At 39.1% G+C, this 24,781-nt stretch overlaps 1 protein-coding gene and 10 non-coding genes across 20 annotated transcripts; all 11 read right to left on the reverse strand.

Annotated features, from left to right (window-relative positions):
- Nucleotides 1-373: 373 nt before the first annotated feature.
- On the reverse strand, nucleotides 374-23,628 carry TAF1D (TATA-box binding protein associated factor, RNA polymerase I subunit D). Of its 10 annotated transcripts, XM_037889612.1 has the most exons (17): nucleotides 23,366-23,628; nucleotides 19,412-19,856; nucleotides 18,851-19,026; nucleotides 16,907-16,961; nucleotides 16,051-16,524; nucleotides 14,846-14,921; nucleotides 14,545-14,602; nucleotides 9,640-9,705; nucleotides 9,135-9,221; nucleotides 8,748-8,819; nucleotides 8,349-8,448; nucleotides 6,823-6,880; nucleotides 5,896-5,982; nucleotides 4,648-4,716; nucleotides 3,395-3,481; nucleotides 2,178-2,270; nucleotides 374-698 (listed from the first exon to the last, which is right to left on the reverse strand). In XM_037889612.1, the coding sequence occupies exons 1-5, from the start codon at nucleotides 23,626-23,628 to the stop codon at nucleotides 16,363-16,365; spliced, it is 1,101 nt and encodes a 366-aa protein (XP_037745540.1). In that variant the 3' UTR covers nucleotides 374-698; nucleotides 2,178-2,270; nucleotides 3,395-3,481; nucleotides 4,648-4,716; nucleotides 5,896-5,982; nucleotides 6,823-6,880; nucleotides 8,349-8,448; nucleotides 8,748-8,819; nucleotides 9,135-9,221; nucleotides 9,640-9,705; nucleotides 14,545-14,602; nucleotides 14,846-14,921; nucleotides 16,051-16,362. The 10 variants fall into 10 exon arrangements, with proteins under 10 accessions (XP_037745540.1, XP_037745539.1, XP_043384846.1 ...); XM_037889611.1 differs by lacking the exon at nucleotides 8,349-8,448; XM_043528911.1 differs by lacking the exon at nucleotides 8,349-8,448 and having other exon boundaries at nucleotides 3,395-3,546.
- Nucleotides 1,997-2,126, reverse strand: LOC114021709. The gene has a single exon (XR_003566166.2). It is a non-coding gene; the product is annotated as a small nucleolar RNA SNORA25 (small nucleolar RNA).
- On the reverse strand, nucleotides 2,721-2,841 carry LOC114021702. The gene has a single exon (XR_003566159.2). It is a non-coding gene; the product is annotated as a small nucleolar RNA SNORA32 (small nucleolar RNA).
- On the reverse strand, nucleotides 3,598-3,738 carry LOC114021707. Its single transcript, XR_003566164.1, has one exon. It is a non-coding gene; the product is annotated as a small nucleolar RNA SNORA8 (small nucleolar RNA).
- On the reverse strand, nucleotides 4,793-4,924 carry LOC114021703. The gene has a single exon (XR_003566160.2). It is a non-coding gene; the product is annotated as a small nucleolar RNA SNORA18 (small nucleolar RNA).
- On the reverse strand, nucleotides 6,344-6,416 carry LOC114021701. The gene has a single exon (XR_003566158.1). It is a non-coding gene; the product is annotated as a small nucleolar RNA Z40 (small nucleolar RNA).
- Nucleotides 8,134-8,269, reverse strand: LOC114021710. The gene has a single exon (XR_003566167.1). It is a non-coding gene; the product is annotated as a small nucleolar RNA SNORA1 (small nucleolar RNA).
- Nucleotides 9,383-9,523, reverse strand: LOC114021708. Its single transcript, XR_003566165.2, has one exon. It is a non-coding gene; the product is annotated as a small nucleolar RNA SNORA8 (small nucleolar RNA).
- On the reverse strand, nucleotides 10,313-10,438 carry LOC114021202. Its single transcript, XR_003565852.1, has one exon. It is a non-coding gene; the product is annotated as a small nucleolar RNA SNORA40 (small nucleolar RNA).
- LOC114021706 lies at nucleotides 14,718-14,790 on the reverse strand. The gene has a single exon (XR_003566163.1). It is a non-coding gene; the product is annotated as a small nucleolar RNA SNORD5 (small nucleolar RNA).
- LOC114021705 lies at nucleotides 15,615-15,744 on the reverse strand. Its single transcript, XR_003566162.2, has one exon. It is a non-coding gene; the product is annotated as a small nucleolar RNA SNORA40 (small nucleolar RNA).
- Nucleotides 23,629-24,781: the final 1,153 nt, after the last annotated feature.

The raw sequence follows: 24,781 nt of genomic DNA on the forward strand, positions 1-24,781 counted from the left end.
TAGCTATGTGCAGAATTGGGGTGCTACTGCCATCCCTGCAGCCAGGGGTTCTCAGACTTCTGCACTGATGACCCCTTCCACATAAACCTCTGAGTACAACCCCCCCTTATATAAAGTGTTTTTAATGTACAGATTATAAATGCTGGAGGCAAAGCAGGGTTTGGGGTGGAGGCTGACAGCTCATGGACCACCCCCATAATAACCTCAAGCACCTGAGGGGCCCAATCCCCAGTTTGAGAACCCCTGCCATAAGCCTTCAGTAAACTTGACCTGTAGGTAACCAAGTGTCAGCAGCAGCTGCATTGCTGAAAATTAAGCACAGGTGTGTTCAGCTAAGTTATAGGTAACTGAATAATATGAAGAAAAACTAGACTTTGTACATAGTATGATATTTATTGAATGACTGCCACTTATTTGCAAGTAAGTTCTCAAATAACTTTAGAATGTGTCATTTTCCAGGGATCACAATATACAACTGACTCAATCATAAAGCCAATGTAGCAGTTCACCCTGAAGTTTCCTGTTGATTAGAAGTTGACTCATTCCATTAAATCCTCCAAAGCATGTTTTTAAAAATACATGTGACAGTTATCAAGTTTAGGTTCAGTAATCAAGTTTACTACAGCAGCATCCAGTGGAGCAGTGCAAACTCAAGACATTTTAAGGTTGTCCACAGCTTAGGGAGGGATCTCACTGACCTAAAAAAAAAAAAGCATAGATTCAGGTAACATTGCTGAGCTTCTGCTGATTAAGTCAGTGCATACAATTAGTCATGTCCCCTATTAACAGATATTTAACCATGTAAGGAAACAATCAATATTCTGGTAACAGGGCCATACCACTTCCTAAAATAAAGGATTACACTGTCTATATTAGTCTGGGAGCATGCATAATTCCATGGGCTAGTTAATGATAAAGAGGTAAGGGAGGTATCCTTTGATTCCTAACTCTACAGAATTATAATTTAAATGCTGTCACCCTCTGCAGTGTTGTAGTGGAGCCTCACTGCCCTTCCAGCTAGCTCCACTGGTTGGTGGAAATATTCCTACATCAGAAATGGGTCAAGTTGGGTATCATTCGAAAGCCCTTTTTCCCCACTAACAATGGTGTCAAACATGAAAAACGAAGAGGAACATTTTCTTGAATACATAAAATCCAATTTTTTAAAATTATACTTTATCAAAGGCATGTGAAACATGCAGCCCTTACGAAGTTAAATCGTGGCCCCTGACTGACAGTATTGCCTTATCAGTTAATGCTCAGATACATTCTGGATACAGCTCCCTCAACAAAAACAAAAAGTCACTACAACTCCTATGTTGGAGGTAGGGTTAGTCAAGTTACAAGATGGTATGGAGTTACTCTATCCATTCCCCAAGCCTATGGATGCTACCTCTAGTGCTACACATTTGAGGTTCCCACAATCAGTGATTAGTGGATTAAAAATGAACATCCCCTGGTGTGGTTCAACCTTCACCCTCATCTGCAAGTCTGCTTTTGCTTCGAGGGTTGTTACCTAGAGCTGGCTTTTGGTTGCTAGATTGTCATTTATGAACGGATTGTTGTTGAAAGTGAAGTATGTGAAGATAAGGTAATACAAGTAAAACTTCCAAGGTTTTTTGGGTCCAGAGTTGGTCCTCAACTAGCAAGAGGAAATCTCCCACCATAGACAAAAGGGCTTAGAATAAAAAACATTTACAATTGTTATTTCTGTTTTAAATGTGAATACTTAGGGCCAGACCACCAACTGACTGAAGTGACACGTACACTAGACGTATGGGACTCAGCATCAAGCTGCTTTCCATCATACTTTAAATATTAATTTAAACCATTTCTTCCAGTTCTGAGGTCAGAAGCCTGAAGAACTTAAAATGTAACCTAAATTCTGAAGCCACCGTAAGTTTTCCCATTAATTGGCACAGTTGCATTGGAGCTGTAATTTGGAGTGTTTAGTGGCACACCTCTTACACCTGATCAACACCCTAGCTGCACTACATCTATCTCCTCAGAAGTAGGCCGTGTAGCACACTAAGTGCTCATGGCATCCCACAGAGGATTTCAATATTAGGTCATCGCGTTAAGAGCTGCTGGTTTCAGAGCCATGCAAACCCTCTTTGAAATGACCTTAAGTATAGTGGCTGCTGTTGCTTATCAGAATTGCTTGCACGCATCCTTACCTTTGCAATACAGCTAGAAAGTCTTCTCCATACCCATGTCAGCGCCTGGTCTTCATTTGGAATTTGCGGTCAATGATTTGTCAGCAATAGACACTAAAGGGTTCAAGTGAGAGTCAGCAGATTTGGTTAGTATCAAGCCATAAATTACAGCAAGGTGAGAGTTGCCTGAAGATAAGCCAGGAAAAGCACTCTATTCAGAGGCAGTTTAGCTAATGTTGTCAGTTTTCTTTAGCTACATTTAAATGTAGGAGTCCTGTGATAAACTGCTCTTCAGTGAACAATCTGAGGAGCTTCAAACGAAATCAAAACAGATTTTTATTAGAAATATTCAATAAAGTCAGGGATTTTTGCCTGTAATCCTGATAAAGAATGTACTGTCAAAGTGATAATTCTTCCATAGTTAATATTTTAAAAATATTTTTTAGACAGCTTTAGCTGAAATCTGGCTATTCTTAACAGAACAAACCTATGGAAAAAGGTTCTCAGTGAGGATTTATGCAAAAACAGACTGACATGAAAGAGTGCTCTTTGATCCCTTACATTACTTGTTTCCAACAGATTTAGTGCTACTAAAGTAGCACTGCCAAAATCTGATGGAGTTACTTTATGGTCATGTCCACAGCACACCAGAAATGGTATTTCCTAGTATCCTTGGTAATGACCACTGATTGGAGTTTTGAGTAATACTTGAGCATTAAAACCTTTAATGGAAAAGGCCAGAGTTGTTATATGATGATGCAGAAGGCAACTTAAAGCTCTAAAAATTAAGCTGAGCATTGGAACAGTCGTCCTTGAAGGATCGAAGCATTACAAGTGCTTACACCTCACAGTAGACATCAGTTCTTCCTTCACACAGCCTGGAACTTCAGGTTACTTTATCTTCAAAATTGTTTGAGGCACTAAACCACAATACCCATGCAAGGTACATATGCAATGCCAGGTAGGTATGTAAGAATTATCCTAATTTCAGATATGGGTAACAATTCAAAATTGATTTTGCCCAAGTCAAAAATGTTATCACAATTAGAGATGAGGATTGCCTTAGTCTTTGAGGTTTAGACTACACTTCAGCAGTGTTTCTACTTTATTCCAACATTGACTGCTGCAGTTTCAGCATATTAGATGTTCTCAAAATCTTAATTGTATTTTGAGTTATTTGCAATTATATACCTTCCAAATTGAATAAATAAATGTTTCAGCTGTTGTAAGTATATTACCTGTCAAACAAGTTGGTGTCATGATACTGTGTTTCAAACAATTCTTTCATCAATGAAATCTGGTCTGTCTAGTGTAGTGAAGTCCCTCTAAAAAGAATGAAGTAGTGAGTGCACCACTGATTGTCAGTCTTCTACAGCTGGTCAATGGCTTACTATATGGATAAGTTAAAATCAGATATATTCAATCCATACAGATGACTCCAGTTTGTGTCAACAGAAATACCAGGTTTAACAAGCACACAGCAGCATGAAAACCAACGATGCCAAATGCTGAATTACTGTAGCACTGGCTTTTGAGCATCCCATCAGAAGAATGCTGTTGGATGCAGATACCTTGCAGTGCACAGTTAAAACAGTTTGTAACAGCTTCCACCATCCCAAAGTATCAGCCCATTTTAAAATTACATTTCTGTAAGCATTGAATTAGAAGTTAATGATCTAACAGTAGTAAACTCCGAGCAAAATTCCATTTTGCAAGCTGTGAAGTAACCAGAAGCATAAGAGGAGTCCTTATTAAATGAAGCTAGTAAAACTCGGTTTCCAGGATTATAAGAGGTATTTGTACTCCAACTGATGCATTTTTTAAATCAGAACATTTAGCTAGTTTTAGTCAAGACACTGCTATGTGCAGTAATTCTGTGGCAAGATCCCTGGATTCTGCAACACTCCAGCACAGTGAATTGGAATTTCTGCAGCAATTTCATTGAATGAAAATACATCTGTTACTTGACACTGATTTTATGCTGCCTCTACCTTTTCAATATGTTGTACGTTTTTATTCTGAGTGCTTTCAGCACTTCAGAAGATGGGAGTTTGGCAGCTGGAGAAGGGACAGATGACTTTTGGCACATGGCCATGGAAAGTTCAGTTTGGGATACATAAATTCTGCTAAAGTTTAGTAAATCCATTAATGTTGCTTTACTTTCATTTGGATTTTAGCATTAGCAGCCCAGCAAAATGAGAGAGATTCACACCTCAAAGCTATTCTTTCAAATTGTCTACTAACTTAATATGTCTGTTTGTACACTGTCTGGTCTTGACAAACCATGAAGGTTAGAAACAATCTGTTAAAAAGAAAACTTAGTTTTTCCAGCAAAGGCTGGGTGAAGGATTGATTTCACAATTTCTGAAGCTGCAGAAACAGAACACATGAGATCCTAGTTTTAGTTTAAACTGCAGGGTGACAATGCGATTCAACAAGTTAATTACAATGAGAAGTCAAAGCACAGGACAAGTCACTCACTAAATCTTACCCAGCAATTTGCTCATTTCCTTTTGTGACAAGATTTTCAATCCATGTTGAGTGTTAACTAAGCTAGTGCCTACAGGACAGAAAATATATTGCTCAGTGTCCATGCATAGAGAGTTAAATAGTTACACACGCCCCCCGCAATTAAAATCTGTCTTGCAGTTTTATCCCACAGAGCTAACAAATAGTTCAATGGGTAAAGCGAAACCACAAGTTTGCTCTATGAGGTATTTCCAACGACGTGAACCTACAGGAGAGGCTCCATCGGGATAGACCTCAACAGTTATGTGGTACTGTAGTAAGAAATACAGGGCTGAGATCCTACAGCTTCTGTAATTTCCAATATAGGACAAGCTTTGCCAGTATCAACCAGCCTAAAGATTAACTTCAACAGGAACACCTACTGAAGAGGTAAAAGCCTGCTTTTTCCATCATTTATAATGATTTCTGATCTTGTCCTGCCATTTGATATGAAGTCTTCATCGAACAAAGACTACAAGAATCAACAGCACCAATCTGGCGTTCTTGATCTTTCCTCACAATCCATTTCACTGCCAGAGTTGATACAACTGTGGCTCTATACATCAGAAGCTTTGTAGAAAACCTGATATCACAGCTTCCCCACAGACTGCTGACAGGCCCAAAAACGCTGCAGCAGCAGCACCAGCTGCTGCTTTACACGTCCACGTCTTTTGAGGATCCTTCAGTACAGTCTACAATGCTGCCCAAATATTTTAACAGCTGCCATCTGCTCTATGTCCCATCCAGACAGGTTAATACTGAACTGGTTATAATCTGGAACTGGAGACTGCTTAATAATGGCCAGCAATTTAGTTTTATCCAGATTATTAATCTGGACAGGAAAACTGACTATACACAAACTGCTATCAATTGCACAAAGTGACTGAAAAAAGGCAAAAAACTCCCTGCTATTTCTTCAGTTAGCCATCTCATGTTTTATAACAATAGCAATTAAGTTTTCAGGGGGAAGTGTAGTTCTATATGTTAATATTTAGCTGGCTATTTTTGTATAGATGTCCTTTGGAGATGCCAGTGAAGTTAAAAAATCCTTCACTTATGTGCAGAGATAGCACTGATAAAACTAAGTGTTCATTCTATGATATTTACAATTAAATTATTTAGTACGGAATGCTTCTCAAATCAAATAAATCTGATAGAAAAGTTTTATTTAAAACCAAAAGCCACCACTCACTGAATTTTTAATAAAAGGGTGAAGGGTAGAATTTCCTACCTCGTGAACAGGCATCTCCTCATTTCTGGTTGACCAGGAGGCTTTGTAATCACTTCACTTGCCTTGCTTCCTAAACATGTGCTCCACCTGAAAGATTGAGGTCAGTTTACAGCCACACAAACACACATAAGCAGCAGCAATTTTTAACAATGGGGTTGTACCACCATACATTTCCTGAAGCACCTGTGTTCTCCTTGAAAAATCACCCATGCAACTACTGGCCAGAACCCTACTTTTGGAGAGCTAAAAACTAGAACCCAAGGGATAAAGTTAAAAAACCACACACTTGCCACACACACACACACACACACACACAGAGTAGTGGCAAACAAACACGATCGTCCTGACTAAGGCATTTTTCCTTTAGTCTGATACTCAGGTAAGTTTAACCATAAAACAGCAAGTGTGTACCTGAACTAGAGCAAGACAGACAAGAGCCACATAACCCAAGTGTTCAGAAAGGCTGTCATCATTCACTCTTTTCAGAGCAGTTGAACATTTTGCCAATCATCATAACATTTCCTCACAATATTCTCTATATTCCGGAGCAGAATACACTTTTACTTTATGAAACATCTTCATCTATTTCTTCCAATATAAAAACAGATGCCAGTTAAATGAAAACAAAGCTCTAATTCTTCCTATACCAAAACAATCTGATGGCAAGTTTAATAGGGCTAATTAACAATGAGTTTTATATAGCTCTTCAAAAGAGCCAACTAGAGGAATACAGGTCTGTGCATAATCCTCATTATGAAGCCTTTTGCTTTCCAACAAGGAGTGCACATTCTATTCTGATGCTACACACCCTGGCATAATCCAATCCTATAGCATGCAAATCAATTTTGAGTTAATGAGGCATGCAACACCTTTAACCAGGTAGTTTACCACAAAATTCATTCAAGGAGTCACACCAGAATTTCTTACCAAGACATCAGAAGAAAATGTGATTTGTGACTGTGTGTTCCAGAGTTATTTGGACTCCCTGAAAACAAAGGGAGAGAATTCAGTTTGTTATACTCAAATGCCAGTTAAGTGGCCTCTACAATTTAAAATTTACCTTTCCCCTGGAATTGTTATAGTAGTTTTATTACTCAATTTGCATTAGGCAGGATGTGGTTCACAATCATCCATTTACATGACTTTCATACTGCAGTTCAAATGCTGACATTAAGTAATGAAAGAGAACGTGGGTGAGGTAATCTTTTATTGGACCAACTTCTGTTGGCCAAAGACAACCTTTTCAGCTTACACAAGAGCTTTCTTGTTCAGGTCCTGTGTAAACTCAAAAGCTTGTCTCTTTTACCAACAGCCAAGTTGGTCCCATAAGAAGGTATTGCCTTACCCACCCTGTCCCACTAGTATCCTGGAACAAAAACAGCTACAGTAATACTGCAAAATACATAGTTATCAAGTCTTTTGAAGGTATGGGACCTCCCTGTTCACTACAGAACCAAACCTTGCTAACATAAACCTCTAAATCCTCCAACTGGACTCCAGAAACATAGATAAATGCCCTAAATATGAAAGCCCAATTTCCAAGAAAGTGATATGAAGAGTCAAGTGGTCTTGTAATCCGCATCTTCAATTTCTTTGACAAAATGCATGCTGCACCATATGTATTTAGATATTAACCTGCACTAGGGATGTAAACAACATTTAAAAACATAACTGTGTAACCAATTAAAATTCTTTAAATAATAAAATTAAAATAAACAGTTACACAGTTAAATGTTTAATCAGGGAACTAAGAGTGTGGGGGCAGCAGCCAGGACCCTGGGCGGAGTTTAATAGTTATTGGTTAACTGGTAAGCATCACGCTTATCGGTTAACTGAGTTAGACTTTTACATCCCTAACCTGCACCTACCTGGATTTCTTATAGAAAGTCTATGGCTAAACTTGATCTAAACCACAGATCTTGTTTTGCTGCCCAGGGCAGGGGTTCTCAACCTTTTTCTTTCAGAGGCCCCCCTCAACATGCTATAAAACCTCCAGGACACACCAGGACTCCACTCCCAGTTTCAACCAAATGGGGGTACAAGGGCTTGTGCTTCACCTGCAGGTCATGGCCCCCTGGTTGAGAACCACTGGCCTAGCGGACAAAAACCCACAGGTCAGAATAAATTGAAGCAGATGAGTATTTTATGATAATCTCAATACAGTGGACCATTTTTCAGAACCTATGTTTGAATTTACCCTTCTTTCTGGATAAAAAGTTCAAATTCATTTTAAGACAAGTTTGTTACAGGTCTCATTGTCACCACTGTAATTCATTTTACAGTGATGGAAGCATAACCTGTTACTTCTGTAGCCACGTTGCTCAATTCAGACACACACCATTAATTGTGCCTATTCTTAGTGTGTAACGTGGCAGTTTCACCCAGCTATCAAAAATTCATCTTTTTAAACAAGATAGTCAACTATATTACAAAAAAAAAATCAAACTATTCACCTAAATTAGTAGTCCATATACTGCTGGCTTTCTTCCCCTATTAGATTTAGCTTTAAAAGGCTCTGTTTGCCCAAGAAAGATTTGTGTAACCTTGGCACCCCTGCAGAAAAAAAAAAGAGTTCGCCACCTTTGAATTTTTTTGAGCTGGTCATACTGTACACTAGGAGGGAAATAGTTGAAATGGGTCTACACAGATGTTAGATGTTTTCAATAAAAAACCAAACTTTAAAAAAACCACACATTTTTACCCAAGTAGACAGGGCCAAATTACTGCAGGCCAGAAGTAAAGGATTAAAATGAACTGCAAGTAGCTTGACAAAAATGGAAGTAACGTAATGTGTTGAATGATCCCTATAGAGGAAAAGGGACATTTTAAAAGCTTCAAAATTAGTTGTCTACCTCAGATCCTAAAGCTTGCTCAAATTGGCTTTGGTCTGCAAGAAGTCATTCTAGGGCACTGGATATCAGGAGCTTCAGTGGAACCAGCACCCAAGTTTGCAGAAATGCACAGCATATGGAAAGATGAAGGAAAAGGTCATTAGACAACACCTACTTAAGTGAAACTTGTGGGAGGGCTTCCAGCTCTTCTCATAGTGGCTTTATAGTAAAAAAAGATGGTGTCCCTTTTCAAAATAAAGGTTTATTTCTGCTTTAAACAAAAATGCACCTTCAAGTCCAGTTTAAGACTTGAGCATAATCATCAACTGACCTATCCCTATCTTGACACTAGCTATTTTCCTTAGTTTCCTTCCTGATTACAAATATGTACATTTCCTCTGTACATACCTTCTCAGTATGAAGATGATCTTCCTGAGCGTGACCGCAGTCAGCTTGTGTTTCTCTACAGTCAGAATGCCATAGGAAATTCCCCCCCTTTAAAAAAAACAACAAAAACAGATATTCTGATGCAAAGTTCACTTCATTTTTCTACTACTGTGATTTATAAAATTCTGTATTGGCACTTCCACAATATTTCAATGGCAACATTATTTCACCAGCTTCCGAATAAAACCACTTACAATTTAATTAAATCTACATGTTCCAACAGATATACCAGGTTTAACATGCATAACAGCATGAAAACCAACGATGCCAGATGCTGAATTACTGTGGCACTGTTTTTTTGAACACCCCATCAGGAGAATACTGCTGGATGCAGATACCAAAACAGTGCAACAATTCACTTGATAACTACTTTCTCCGAAAAGCCATGCATTTAAAATTTTAATTTCCCTAAAGAAAATTAGTGTACTAGAATGTGGTAATTTAACAGAAATGCATCACAGCTTACCCTTTTCACCAACCAGCTACATATTTCCATTTTGATTTCATCAATGTATTTTGGAAGTTCCAGAAACTAGAATGGAAAAAACTTTTTTAGAGTTTTATGTTCTGTTCAGCACAGTTTACATTAGTCAAGCAAAAATTTGTTTATTTTTGAAATCAACACAAATATTCAATATTGGTTCACCTAATGTAGGAGTTTATATATTTAGCAATTATTTCTCTTATACTGGTAGGTTAATAAATGCCAGTCACTTGTTTAAAACTGCATTTGAGGGCCAATTATCAACTAGAAATAGATTGGCTGGCCAATCTGCCTACTCAGAACTGATGCTTTATTCAATTCCCCTGGAAATGGTAGGGGATACTATGCCGAAAAAAGTTTCCACTATCCAGCTGCTAAAGGAAACAGACTGACGTAAGAGAAAGACCAACAGGCAAGACTGTGGAATTATCAATTCAAGAAGTTGGCTGACTGTAGACATTTATGGTATTTGAGCAGCTGCATGTCTTCTCAGAATTTACATTAGGAGGGCCTAAAACAAAGTCAATGTAACTGGGATTAAGAGCAAACACTGAATATTTATATTATCCATTTTAGAGTCTGAACTTGATGCAAGCAGAGACTGGAGTTCTCCAGTGTTCACAGAAATTCTGTTCTAATGGAAGCATATTCAAAGACTGTCCCTTCTGAAAAGTAGCACAGCTCATATATTGATGAGTTGTGGGTTGCAAGGGAAGGGTTTATTCTTAGCACTTACTCCAAGATTTTGTCCACAGCAAAAAACAAAAACTGGAGATGTGCTGGGAAAAACAAACTTTTTAAACAGTCCTCCATGGGACTTCTCACTTTAGTTGAAAGTAGAATATTTATGCACTGTTCAAATGCAGGTGGTTCTAATAAGCAATTGGTTATATATCTGGCAGTATTTACTTCAGCTACAAACCTGCATTTCCAATTTAATAGCAAGAGACTACATTAGCACAAAGTTAGGGTTGCTTGGTGGTATGTCATCCCCATGCACAACAAAGATTGAGCAAAACTCAAAACTTCTGAAAATCAAGAAATGCAGCTATGGTTGCCCATGCAATAATTCAACAACTGTGGGGTTGACAGAAGTAGTATGTGTTTTAATGAGGCATTTAATGAGGAACTGGGATTATTTAATCTGCAGAAGAGAAGAATGAGGGGGGATTTGATAGCTGCTTTCAACTACCTGAAAGGGGGTTCCAAAGAGGATGGATCTAGACTGTTCCAGTGGTAGCAGATGACAGAACAAGGAGTAATGGTATCAAGTTGCAGTGAGGGAGATTTAGGTTGGATCTTAGGAAAAACTTTTTCACAAGGAGGGTGGTGAAGCACTGGAATGCGTTACCTAGGGAGGTGGTGGAATCTCCTTCCTTTGAGGTTTTTAAGGTCAGGCCTGACAAAGCCTGGGATGATTTAGTTGAGGATTGGTCCTGCTTTGAGCAGGGGGCTGGACTAGATGACCTCCCGAGGTCCCTTCCAACCCGGATATATTCTATGATTCTATGTTGGGGCATTGCTGAAAAAGGGCAGAGTTAAGGATGCACGAAAACACTTTAACTGTGCATTTCCTGGTTTTCAGAAATTTGAGTTTTAGTCAACTCAACATTCTGCAGGGGACAACATACAATCACTTTGCATTAAAAATTTTGTACTGAATTTTAGAATTTTTTTTAAGACGGGAAAAGATGTTTGGTAGGAGTTAGTAATCATTTAGGTAGTTGTGGAACAGGACATGCACCATTAGGGGATGCAGATGGTTGGGGTGCCATGCCTCCCCTACCTGAGCACCCAACTTCTTCCCCTGCCCTGTTACAGTCCCCATTTATCCCTCTCACCTCACTGGAGCCCCAAATCCTTCTTCCTCCTGCTGCTCTTATAACCCTCCCAGGAAGCATTCACTTTTCTAGCCCCCTTCACTCCCAAATATTTTGATTATAAAAACAAAATTGTCACCTATGACTTACAAATTGTGGCAAACTTAAGACAAAAGGAGTTTTGAAGTGAGTGGCTGAAGTGGGGACTTGTGATGAACTTATCCTTATTAACTGAAGGTATGCTCACAGCAATCAAAAGGTTTGTGGATTCCTAAATGAATTTTGCTTCAGTCTTCACAGCTGAGGAGGTTAGGGAGATTCCCAAACCTGAGCCACCTTTTGTAGGTGACAAATCTGAGGAATTGTCACAGACTGAAGTGTCACTAGAGGCGGCATGGGAATTAATTGAGAAACTTAACAGTAACAAGTCACCGGGACCAGATGGCATTCACCCAAGAGTTCTGAAAGAACTCAAATGTGAAATTGCGGAACTATTAACTATGGTTTGTAAGCTGTCCTTTAAATCAGCTACTGTACCCAATGACTGGAAGATAGCTAATGTAATGCTAATATTTAAGAAGGGCTCTAGAGGTGATCCTGGCAATTACAGACCAGTAAGTCTAACATCAGTACCGTGCAAATTAGTTGAAAGAATAGTAAAGAATAAAATTGTCAAACACATGGAAGAACAAATTGTTGCGCAAAAGTCAACATGGTTTCTGTAAAGTGAGATCATGTCTTACTAATCTATTAGAGTTCTTTGAGGGGGTCAACAAACATGTGGACAAGGGAGATCCAGTGGACATAGGGTACTTAGATTTCCAGAAAACCTTTGACAAGGTCCCTCACCAAAGGCTCTTACGTAAATTAAGTTGTCATGGGATAAGAGGGAAGATCCTTTCATGGATTGAGAACTGGTTAAAAGACAGGGAAGAAAGGGTAGGAATAAACGGTAAATTTTCAGAATGGAGAGGCGTAACTAGTGGTGTTCCACAAGGGTCAGTCCTAAGACCAATCCTACTCAACTTATTCATAAATGATCTGGAGAAAGGGGTAAACAGTGAGGTGGCAAAGTTTGCAACTACTAAACTGCTCAAGATAGTCAAGACCAAAGCAGACTGTGAAGAACTTCAAAAAGATCTCACAAATCTAAGTGATTGGGCAACAAAATGGCAAATGAAATTTAATGTGGATAAATGTAAAGTAATGCACATTGGAAAAAATAACCCCAATTATACATACAATATGATGGGGGCTAATTTAGCTACAACTAATCAGGAGAAAGATCTTGGAGTCATCGTGGATAGTTATCTGAAGATATCCACGCAGTGTGCAGCGGCAGTCAGAAAAGCAAAAGGGATGTTAGGAATCATGAAAAAAGGGATTGAGAATAAGACGTAGAATATCTTATTGCCCTTATATAAATCCATGGTACGCCCGCATCTTGAATACTGCGTACAGATGTGGTCCCCTCATCTCAAAAAAGATGTACTTGCATTAGAAAAGGTTCAGAAAAGGGCAACTAAAATGATTGGGGGTTTGGAACAAGTCTCATATGAGGAGAGATTAAAGACTAGGACTTTTCAGCTTGGAAAAGAAGAGACTAAGGGGGGATATGATAGAGGTATATAAAATCATGAGTGGTGTGGGGAAAGTGAATACGGAAAAGTTATTTACTTGTTCCCATAATATAAGAACTAGGGGCCAAACAACGAAATTAATGGTTTAAAACAAATAAAAGGAAGTTCACTCAGCGCACAGTCAACCTGTGGAAGTCCTTGCCCGAGGAGGTTGTGAAGGCTAGGACTATAACGGGGTTTAAAAGAGAACTGGATAAATTCATGGAGGTTAAGTCCATTAATGGTTATTAGCCAGGATGGGTGTCCCTAGCCTGTTTGTCAGAGGGTGGAGATGGATGGCAGGAGAGAGAGATCACTAGATCATTACCTGTTAGGTTCACTCCCTCTGGGGCACCTGGCATTGGCCACTGTCTGTAGACAAGATACTGGGCTGGATGGACCTTTGGTCTGACCCAGGATGGCCATTTTTATGTTCTTATGACACTGCTTGCTGGAGGGAGAAGTGGGAGCTGGAGGGTTCCTGGCAACTGCAGTTCTTAACATGCCCCGAAAGAAGGAGGCAACATACAGGAATCTCCACAAATGTCTGGGTCCCAGCATCAGCCTGTTTCTTGCTCTGGGATGCCCCACAGGTGGGCTGTGAGGGGATAGGGTGTGGGTGTCTGGCCTCACTACTGGGCTCTGGGGGGAAGGGGCAGAGAAACAGGAACAGGGTTGTCATAGGGGTTTCCTTAACACACTACTCCTGGAGGAATGTGTGTGTCTGTACTGTTACAGACATAGCTGCTGATAGATATTTTGAAATAAATTACCAAAATACTTGAAACTAACATTATATAGTGTTATTTTGACAAACAAAATACAGAATTTCTCAAAATTTTACAATATTGTGCACAGAATATTTAATTTTGGGGGGCAGAATTCTCCCAGGAGTATTATATGGACCAAGTAAGCCTTCACAAGCACTTGAATACTGATATTACAGAGTCAGCAAAACACCTGCACAGGGCAGAATTATATCCAATATGAAATTGGAAGTCACAACACTATAGATGTAGGGCATAAGATAGTATTAGTCTGAGGGAGCAGAACAGGAGGACAAGAAAGATTTTAGAAGATAGTTTACCAGAAATCTTAAATTGAGAAAGCAAGATATCAGGTTGAACAAGCACAGCAGCCTGAGAACTCCAGATGCCAAGTTATTTGTGTAGTATTTCTTTCTGAGCATAAGGATAACTGCATATAACTGTCTGACCACTACTGTAATCAAGAGTTCCAAGTTCTAGTCCCATCTCAGACAGACTCTCGAATTTTGGCCAAGTCATTTAATCTGTTTCCATTACTCAACCTCCTTCTACCAAATCAAGTATCAAGCGAGCAAGATTAGAATACATGTGATTTGTATCTTTTCAAAGAGCCATTCAGATAGTTTTTCAATTTATTGAAAGAAAATCATGAAAAGAAATACAACGAAAGCAGCAACTTACCTCTTGCAGCAGAAAAACTAAAATGGTTCCTCTCCCCCTCCAAAAAAGGCCAATTGAACTAAAATGCAGAAATGGAGAAGAGCCAGATGACGTCTCAGGTTTTCAGCATCAAAGATTAATATTTCTAACCATTACATTTGTAATAAGCTAGCTTTCATGGGATATTTAATCAGTTCTGTTCAGAATTAGAATTTAGTTCATTTGTGAATCACCCAGCAGTTGAACAGAGAAATTCATCATGTGAACTGCAATGTGAAGTCAGGTAGATCAAGTACTATATATGGCACCTGCAATACCTTACCCAGCAAAAACTCCAGTCCCAGATCCAGCATGAAGTTTTTCAAATCATGCTGAGAGGATGTTTCCCATGTTCAAGCCTACAAAGAAAGAAGTTAAGCAGTTCTCAGACCAGCGTTAGAGATAGTTTGATACTACAGCCTAAAAACTGATCTTGCAGTTTCTCTACATAGCTAACATAATTCAGTAGATAAAAGTAAAGCCACAAGTTATGTTGAACACCACTAACCAGCAGAAAAGTTTTTACCAGGATTGAAATGATTCACCTGACTTGTTCCTCATGTCTTACTAATGAGATTCAACTAAGATCTCAAAATGAGATAATTATTTAAGAAGCCCATATATGAAGCCTGCAAACTGTACACAGCTAAAATATACAAGCTTGTGTTCTATTACTGTCAATATCCCACCCTGTCCCCAATTTTGGATTATGTTTGCTGTGTGACAGGAACTTGTTTGTACAATATCACTCCAGACTGGGGCCTCTGAACACCACTATAACAATTTAATAACTATGTCTTATATGTGCTTTAGCCTTATTCGCACAATTTAAGAGATGACATTTTCACACCTTAAACATTTTTGTTAGATCCACCAGCACTGAGGAAGTCTTACGTATTAATTTTTTTTAGATAAGAAGTTTGGGGTCATTTAGCTCTAGAATTTGAACAGATTGAGGGATGAAAGATTGAGACTTCATAAAGAAGAGAAAGAGAAAAGGTATCGTATTATCTACTCAGCATTTCTAACACCATTAATATATGTGTTCAAATTACTGTCCACACTTACAAGTAGCACAACTCATATTGTTATCAGTTGTGGGTTGCAAAAGAGTCATTTTATTATTAGCACTGAATTCGAAGCTTCTGTCCATGTTAGACAAAAACAAAAGAATGAAGTGCTTCTGAAAGTGATATGCTGTATGGAATATATGCATTAAGTTTCAATCACACTTTTCAATTTATATCACTATTTTCTACGGAGGCAGAAGGCTGTTCAGACATGATTTCTTTAAACTAAGGTTAGGGTGAAAGGAGGCAAGGTTAACCTCTGAACCAAGTTAATTTGATATTTTACCTTCCTTTTCTACAGATAGCACTGAGCAAATTAAAACCTCAAAGCTTTATAAGAGCAGCTTCTTTATTACTATATTTTTCTTAACATTTACAATTTTATCTCTAGACACTGCTAAACAAATCATATACTCACCCAAAGGAGACTGAAATTATATATTTACAACCTAGATGATGCTAGACCAATCAACTGCAATAACAGTTTCCTTAGTTGGAATGTTGAACAGTTTCCTTAGTTGGAATGTTGAACAGTTTCCTTAGTTGGAATGTTGAACAGTTTCCTTAGTTGGAATGTTGAACAGTTTCCTTAGTTGGAATGTTGAACAATGTGAACATGTTCACATTTGTCTGAAGTGAATGTGTTTTTGCTAGGCGGAGCAGCATATGCAGACATGCATGCTCAGAGTCAGGGTTACAGCAACCAGCATTTATGGGGTTCCATGATGTACTAGTTTTCTGATCCATGTAGTATCTCATGTACAGGCCCAGGCCCATCAGCAGCATATTCTTCCTCTTCTTCATCTTCTCTGATCAGATTTGCATGTTTTGCTTTTGTCTTTGATTTTTTCTTGCTTGGAAGTTTGCTGCTTAATATGAAACAGCTGTTCTCCTAAGTCAATGGAAGATAAAACTGATCAGAATAAAAGCCAATTATAAAGACAAGGTTTGAAGTGGGATTTTGCCAGTAATTTTTGGAGATACAGAACAGTATTTCCCCAGAACTACCCATGAGTAATTCTCATAACTGTATTCCTCAATTTAGGATTGTTTGCCACCCCAAACAAGACAAAACCATGAATTTTCAAATAAAAATTTTTTTTTAAATCGAGAAGCAGGGTCAGAGATGGCATATATAATAGTTCATAGATATAGTCTAATTCTAGGAACAAATATTTAATCCAAAAAATACTTTAGTTTTGCTTGATTGTTCTTTTGTTTCATTTGCTTTAAAATGCTACACAGGGTAGTGAAGTTAACGAAGGTTTACTCACAACTATTGTGGCACCAAATTCTTCTTGATCAGGATCCAAGTTGTGGTCATCTTCACTGAAATAAAAATGGTCCAGAGTTTGGTTAGGTTTATGTAATAGCACAAAATATGAAGACTACAAGTAGTCTGATTTTTACCTCCACCAAATCTTGAGTTTCTCTTGGCCTCAATGCTACTACTTGTACCTACATGAGGATGCCACTCCTGCACAAGTCTGATCTCAAGTGACACCTCCCAAAACAATTAAAAACTAGGTAGGACAAGCTTTCAATGATATTACAAAGAAGAGGATAATTGGGAAGGAAGAGGTAGAGCGAAGGCCTTCAGAGTAGATATGAGAAAGTGGACAGGGCAGCCATGAAGAAAAGCCAACTGGTACACTGAGGAGATAAAGAGGACAGGTCTGTATTAGGAAAAAGAAGAGAAAGCCAAATAACACTGCTTTTACAGCCAAACATGGGCCAAAAGAGGTGAGGTGAGGGGATAAGGTTCGCCTGATATTACATCTGTGGGTGAACCACAGCTGAGCAACATGTGCAAGGAATAGTTGTAACCTTTACCCAAGAATCTTTAACATGCATAGTCTGACTGCTCCCTGGTTCTTATTTTGAGCAGGGTAATCTGTCTGCAAAAAATTTTCTACTCTTCAGCTTTCCACTTCTCTAAATGACAGGTTTCAGAGTAGCAGCCGTGTTAGTCTGTATTTGCAAAAAGAAAAGGAGTACTTGTGGCACCTTAGAGACTAACCAATTTCATGAGCTACAGCTTCTGCTCAAATAAATTTGTTAGTCTCTAAGGTGCCACAAGTACTCCTTTACTTCTCTTAATGGAATTTTCTCTGAAAATGTAGTCAGAGGCACAACCATTACACATGGTATACTTCTACACATTAGAGACCGAGGCAAATCATCCTGCAGCCTTTATTCGCAGATCTAGGCCTCCCTCCAGTCAACTACACTACCACCGTCACCAAGGGCAGAAGGATTGGGTTCTTATTCTTAAGAAGTTTTTCCAATCTTCAGCCACTGTAAATTACCTTGTCACTTAAAGGAACATGCCAACTTGAAACATACTCCATTTGAGAAGTGAGTTAAGAGATATTATTGATCCCCAAGCATCCTTGCTAATTGTTATGATTTTACATCTTCCCCTCATGGCTGTGTGAAACACCCATGTAAATGGGGGGAAATGACAGACCATATAGGAGAGAACAACAAAACTTTACAGAATACACTTTCTAATACCTAGTCAGTTACATTAAGTCTCTGATCTTTCAGCTACAGAAAGCTCAGCTATTATTTGTAATAAGTGTAGACAAGTTTCAGACAAGCATGATTTTAAGTTGACTATTTCCCATTCCACTCAGGTTACTGAATCAAACAAAATGCAAGGGGAAAAAAAAGAAAAAAAAATTAAAAGACAAAACAGTCCTCAGATTTGACAGGTTACACTCCATGAAATCCCAATCCAATCCCTATGCCACAAGATGCCAAGGCTTTTTTGTTTTTTGTTTTTTTTTGAACTGGGGCTGGATCTTATGGCTTCCCTCACAAAGTGATACTACATGAAACTAAGGTGTGAACAGTTTCTCAAAACAAGTACTTTTAGTAATTCCCAATCCAGATTTAAACTCTATTAAATCTAAAATTACCAAAGTTTAAGTTCATAGATCAAGTCTGATAGAAACATGCACACAGTGGATGATGGTCTCACACTACAGTGAGACTTAGAAAACCTGAGTTGAATGCCCAGGTCTGCCACAAGCTTTCTGTGAGACCTTGAGAAACTAGTTTGCTCTGATTCCTCAATTCCCGATCTGTATGGGGATATACTTCCCTGCCTCAAAGAGATAGGAAATAGATAGAAGCCAGTTAAGGAAATAGATGAAAAGTTTTTGGGGTTTTTTTTTTGGAAATTATAACAAAGTATTTAAGCGTGAACTTACTTTGTCTCCTGAATAGGAGAAATGGGTCCTTCATCATCTAAGTATTTGTGTTTCCGCATCGCCATACATTCATTTTCTAAATCCTCACTAGCATTCAGGTTTTTTAAAGCCTTTTTGAGATGTTCTTCATACTTGAGCATCTTAATGTATTGGAAATATCCCTTTAAAGCTGCTTGCTAAGAAAAAGATTTCTTGTTACATTATGCAAGACCTTGAAAATCAACGTCATTAAGACAGACTGACTTCTAATACCAAACATAGACCCTTCAGCTTACATTTAAAATATGCTATACAGCAAATCAGTTTCAAGCATTTAGTACTAACTGATAAATTATGTATGCAGATTACTTGACAGCAATCTCATCTATAATGTTGTACTGAAAGTGTGAATTTAATTCACTGTACTCTGTGCCCAAATTAGTCAATGGTTCTTAAGTGCAAAAGCACAATAGTTACCTTGTGACAACTGCCATTTCAGTTTTTGTTTGCAAAGACTGAAGTTTGTTCTGCCTGTAGAAACCACTCCAATTTAAAAAAACCCATAGACAAAAAAAATCTCACCTCATATTCAACAATCATTTTCATGGGGAGATGTTTCCTTCCATATTCTTTTTCCACAAAAGGAAACTGAAAGCCTCTGTCTAGAAGTCTTTTTTTCTGCTCTTCTTGTGAAGCAGTTAGCCGTGGTCTCCCTCTAGGCTTTCCTGTGCTCTTATATCTCTTCTCTTTCTCTTTTGGTTTCTCCTTACATCTTTGACGTGCTCGTCTCCTATATTTCCTCCTCAAGTGATAATCAAAACTGGATTTCAAATTGGGTGCAGATCTAGACAGCCCTGGGGATTTAGCCAACTTAAATGGTGATCCAGGATCTGGAGAAGAGTCAGTTGAAGTGTCTCTGTTCAATGTATTTGCTGGAGACTTTGCCAAGTGTCTTGCTGAACTTCGAGCTGAGGGTGTAATGTTACACTCAGGTTGGAACAAGCTGCCAGTCGAATCAGAAAGGTCACTATGATAAAACAAGAGTAAATTGTTAACTTTTTTTGAAGGCACAGTTGATGTTTCTGATAAATTACACTCTGATTATAAAGAATTCTCCCATTATCAAACAAAATTATCTTCTCTACCCTAGTAGCTTTGGAGTGATTAGGTATTCATGGTGATTACTATTAAAAAATTTGACTAAGTATGGCTCTTAGATATCACAGTAATGGATGCATTAGAAACCCTAATGCACTAGATCAGTAAACATGCATCTTAATTTCAGGTGAAGCCACAAGGGAGTTAAGTAGAAAACTGACTACAAGCTATGTAAGATTCTTTATGGAAAAAAAATTACCTGAGTTCTATTCTCAAAAGGGTAGTAGGTAAAACTTCAAATATTTAGAAGCTGGGACTGGACAACAGGATAGTTCATTCAATAGTTGCCCTGTTCTGTTCAATCCCTCTGAAGCATCTGGCACTGGCCACTGGGCTAGATGGACCATTGTTCTGACCCATTATGGTCACTCTTATGTTCATATTCTTTGTATGAATACAGAGCCTTTCAGAGATTTCAAAGCTTTATTCATACAGCTTTATAGGTGTGAATTAAGCCTCCACGCCACTGCGAAGCAGGAAACTGTATTACAGATGGAAAAGCCTAAGTATTAAGGCACAGAGTGGGTTCACAACTTGGCTATGGTCACATAGGAAATCTGACAGAGACCCAAAAAACTTACTTTCCATACCCATGCTTTAACCGCAAGACTGCTATCCCTTCCTTGGAAAATCTGTTTAGTACCAGTTTGACTTCATATTGATTGGAAATCACATGGCAACTTGCTGTAACATGTCTGCTTGAAATGAAAGCCAATCTGTTTGGTCACTCTAGCAGAGGTTCTCAAATGTTGTCATAGTGAGTCTAAGGGGGTGAAGGGGGAGCAGGTCCCCACCCCATGACCAGCTTCAGGGATCCCACATCACTTCCTCCCTAGCATGGGCAAACATGCTATTCCCAGTAGGCATCAAGAGCTCAGAGCCCACTTGTGACCTGTGTGAAATGAGTTGGTCCCAATCTAGTTCCAAGGCCCAGGAGAGGTGGGGGAAAAGAGTATGTCCCATGGAGAAAATTGTGTTCTTATTCTTTTTGTATATGAGACCTAGATACCACAATGGATGGAGATGTGAGGAGCTGACAGGTGTTTTACACAAGCAAAGAAAGTATGTGTGTGTGGGGGAAGGTCACTTTATGCATGTGCATAGGGGCACTGTTGGGGTGAGGGGCAGCAGTGCAGCTGAATGCCAAGCTGGAGGCAGTGTATGCTCCTTTCCCTGCCAGTGGACAGGCACCCTCCCACAGAGCACGTAGGGCTCCCTCCCCACCAAATGCATGCTCAGGCAATGGCCACGCAACTAGAGTGGGGCTGGTGTAATTCTGCCCCATACCAAGGGACGCAGTGTGCATGGCTGAGCAGGAAGATGGCTCCACACCAGTTTCTCCAGCTCCTCTGTGGGAGAGGGGCATTACAGCTGCCAGGAGCCTCTGTGCCACAAGTGGAGTATGAGCTTTGGTCCAACCTAAAGGGAGCTGTGCAGGAATGAAGGAGGCAAGATGCTGCTGGGAGGAGGGGGGGCATGTACTATGGAAGCACAGTGGGGAGGCAGCCCCTGCCAGCTCCATCAGCAAGTGCACAACCCTTTCCCCAGTAAGAAGGGTTCAGCACTGCTGCAGCAAGCCACTAGCGAATGTCAGAGTGTGCAAAAGGAGGAGATGCAGTTTGAGAACTAGCACCTCCCCAGGTGCACACTTACCTCCCCCAAGGTACACCGCAATTTTGTTTAAGATCCTCTTCTCCACCATATTCTTAAAGTTTAAGAGGTAAGACACTTCTTGCCACAACCAACTTCTGCTTGTACCTTAAAAAGTCTATATAATGGGTCTTCTTAGCTTTTTGTTGGTTGCTACCACCCTGCAGAGAAAGGCTACGATACTAGGGCACCTTCATTTCTGTAACTGTTAAAATTGGTTTAACCTGCTTACACAAAAAAAATTTAGTTCAGTAGTAAATGCCCACTGTAAAGCTACTTTGAAATAATCTCTGAATAATGGTTTGGATGAAGAGGCTGGTAGCCCCGGCTCCTGGATTATACTCCATACTTGCAGCTTTGCAGTGACTGACTGACCTTGGGTAAGCCATCCCGTTCTTCACATAACCCAGCTAGAGAACAGCCACACTTCTCTATCTCACAGACCTATCACAGATTTCTTTGCTGAATTCTCTTACCAAAACCTTGTGTAGTCAATCTATCTGCACAATAACAAGTGCTACCAAATCCAAAATTTTGCTCCTACTTTTGCACTAGGATAGCCTACACAAGATACAGGGTGACAGAATCAGATGCACTATTTATGGAAGACTTTGGATGCAAGGAACTACAGAGGAACAGAATACTGGAACTGAAAGTCACTTCCTTACTACTCAAGTACAAGCACTAGATTGTTACTGGAAAGTTGCTGACTTTTTTTAGAAGCAAGTTTATGGGGTATTTGCAAGCCTTTAAAAAAAATGTATATCCAACTGAAAAAAGCCAGATGGAATTTTAGTCCTAGAGCCTTAATAATGTTGCCTAACCAAAAGAGGTAATTCAAAGGGTAATGATATTGTTTAATAAATCATTAAAACCAGCTTAAAATGTAGGCGAATAAAGACTGAATTCCTGGTACCCCATCACCATACGGTTTGTTTAAATAAAAAATGGCCCCAAAAGAGCAAAACTGGAAGGGAGTTAAGAAAAAATTCCAACAGAAAGTCAATATATTGACTTTATTTATTACTTCCATGGAGGAATTGTGGCAGGTAGATCTATGAAGTCTTTCAAGCCAAAGTAGATATGACATGGGTTAGGAGTTCTAGGGTATCCTAGATAACTATTTACATAGGATATTTAGACTGTTCACTCTTTGGCACAAAGTCTGTCTTCCTGTGTTTGGAAAATACTTGCCTAACACATGTGGGGAACTAACAAAGAAACAGCCCTCCCCCCAAAAATCACTCAAATGAACAGTAGAATCTCAGAGTTACGAACACCTCAGGAATAGAGGTTGTTCCTATCTCTGAAATATTTATAACTGAACAAAAGTTGTTCTGAAGTTGTTCCTTCAAAAGTTTACAATTTAACATTGAATTAATGCAGCTTTGAAAGTTTACTATGCAGAAGAAAAATGCTGCTTTCCCTTTTTTTAGTAGTTTATATTTAACACCGTACTTTACTGTATTTGTTTTTTGTATCTGCTGCTGCCTGATTGTGTAATTCTGGTTCCAAATGAGGTTTGTGGTTGAATGGTCAGATTGTAACTGAGGTTTAACTGTACTGCATATGCACCAACCCAAGTACATCATCCTAAACAGAAGTCAGCAGCATGAATTGTTTGTTTTCAATCAAGATCTCATACACCTGACTTTGGGATTTTAAGAGATTTAGTACATTCAGTCTTTTACCAGACATGTAGCTTAGGAGGGGGGAAAAAAAACTCACGTCTCTGAATCGCTGTCATCCAGCAAGGCATTGGTTGGGACAGTGGTCAATTGGGTGAAACATTTGGAAGATCTACCACTGGTGTAGGATTCCTGTGAAGAATTTTCACATATAGAATCTTTCTGTGCAGAGCCTAAACATGAATTCCTTGCAGTTACATGTTTATGCACATTAGACTGTTGTTCTTGAGGCATACATATTAGATCTTGGGAATCTTCAAAGTTGTCAAAAGCTGAAGTCTTGGCTTCATCAGTATCAGTCATTCTGAGCTTTCAATTTGTTCTAAAATAAAAAAATATTCAATAAAAGATCAATCAGCAGGGGTTTTTTTGGTTACACTTAGGTTATCTTAAGTCAGCAGTTCTCAACCCATGGCCCAATTAGCACAAGGCCAGCCCATGTGTGGGGTCTGTCAGGTTCCCAGCTGGCCTCAGACAAATGGGGCAGAGTGGGCAGCCAGCCAACCCAGGACTGCAGGGGTCCAGGCCGCCCTGCCCAGTCCCTGCAGCCCAGGTAACACACTGCAGGCCATATATGCAGCCCACGTGTAGATCAGTTGAGAACCACTGCCTTAACTATTTGCACATCTGAGAGACTGATTCAGGTGAACGTCAAGCTACTTTGTATTAAAGTTCAGAATAACCATCAGCTTTCAGCTATGTAGGGTATAACACATTTTCTTCACCTGCAACCAAATAACTGCAACATGCATAGCGTATGCAGTGACTAGTCTGAAAAACATTAGTATTAAGATAAGAAGGTGGACATAACCCATCCTTTAGGATTCTGCAAAATTATTACAAATAACTCAGTTCTAAGACTTTTTGTCCAAAAAAATATTTTGTTATTAAAAATCTTCAGGGTGTAGTATAAAATATCCTTCCTGCACTGCCCCAATATTGAGCATTCAGGTTTTTTGGAGCAGTAAATAAAAGTCTTTGCAGATAATCACCTATTATATTTCCCAGCGATATTTCAAAAAAGTTGTAATGTTTAAAAAAGTGTGTGCTTTTAACAATATTGAGTTGTGTCCCAAAGAGTGCTTTGCAAACATCCAATTAGTCTCATAACAGCACTGATATAGGAAAGTATTCTCGTCTTACGGATGAAAAAACTGAGGCAGAGAGGTGAGACATACCCAAAACAATGGACAACGCATGTTGCAAGCAGGGATTAAAATTCAAGAGTGAGGTTTTCCGAAGCACCAAGTCCTATTGATTTGTTCACTCCTTCCCTCCACCAGGCGTACTGGAAAACCTCATCCCTACTAGATCAAACTCCTAAAGTTTAACCCAATAAGCTGGATAAGTAGTCTGAACATTGTTACATGTACAGATCTCAGGCGAATATCAGCAGTTGACATTGGCAAAAAGTGTGCCAGCCTTCGGCATCTGCTGTTAACTACTGAAATAAAGA

Source organism: Chelonia mydas, chromosome 1 (genome assembly GCF_015237465.2).
Source record: "Chelonia mydas isolate rCheMyd1 chromosome 1, rCheMyd1.pri.v2, whole genome shotgun sequence".
Classification (NCBI taxonomy): domain Eukaryota; kingdom Metazoa; phylum Chordata; order Testudines; family Cheloniidae; genus Chelonia; species Chelonia mydas.

Bases quoted from the DNA above. Each gene is read 5' to 3' on its own strand.
- TAF1D (XM_037889619.1), bottom strand. From the start codon at position 23,628: ATGACTGATACTGATGAAGCCAAGACTTCAGCTTTTGACAACTTTGAA. The intron at 19,857-23,365 runs GTGAGTTTTTTT...GTTTTATCATAG, and splicing joins GATGACAGCGATTCAGAGAC to TGACCTTTCTGATTCGACTG. The intron at 16,962-18,850 runs GTAAGTTCACGC...TTTTTATTTCAG, and splicing joins TCTCCTATTCAGGAGACAAA to TGAAGATGACCACAACTTGG.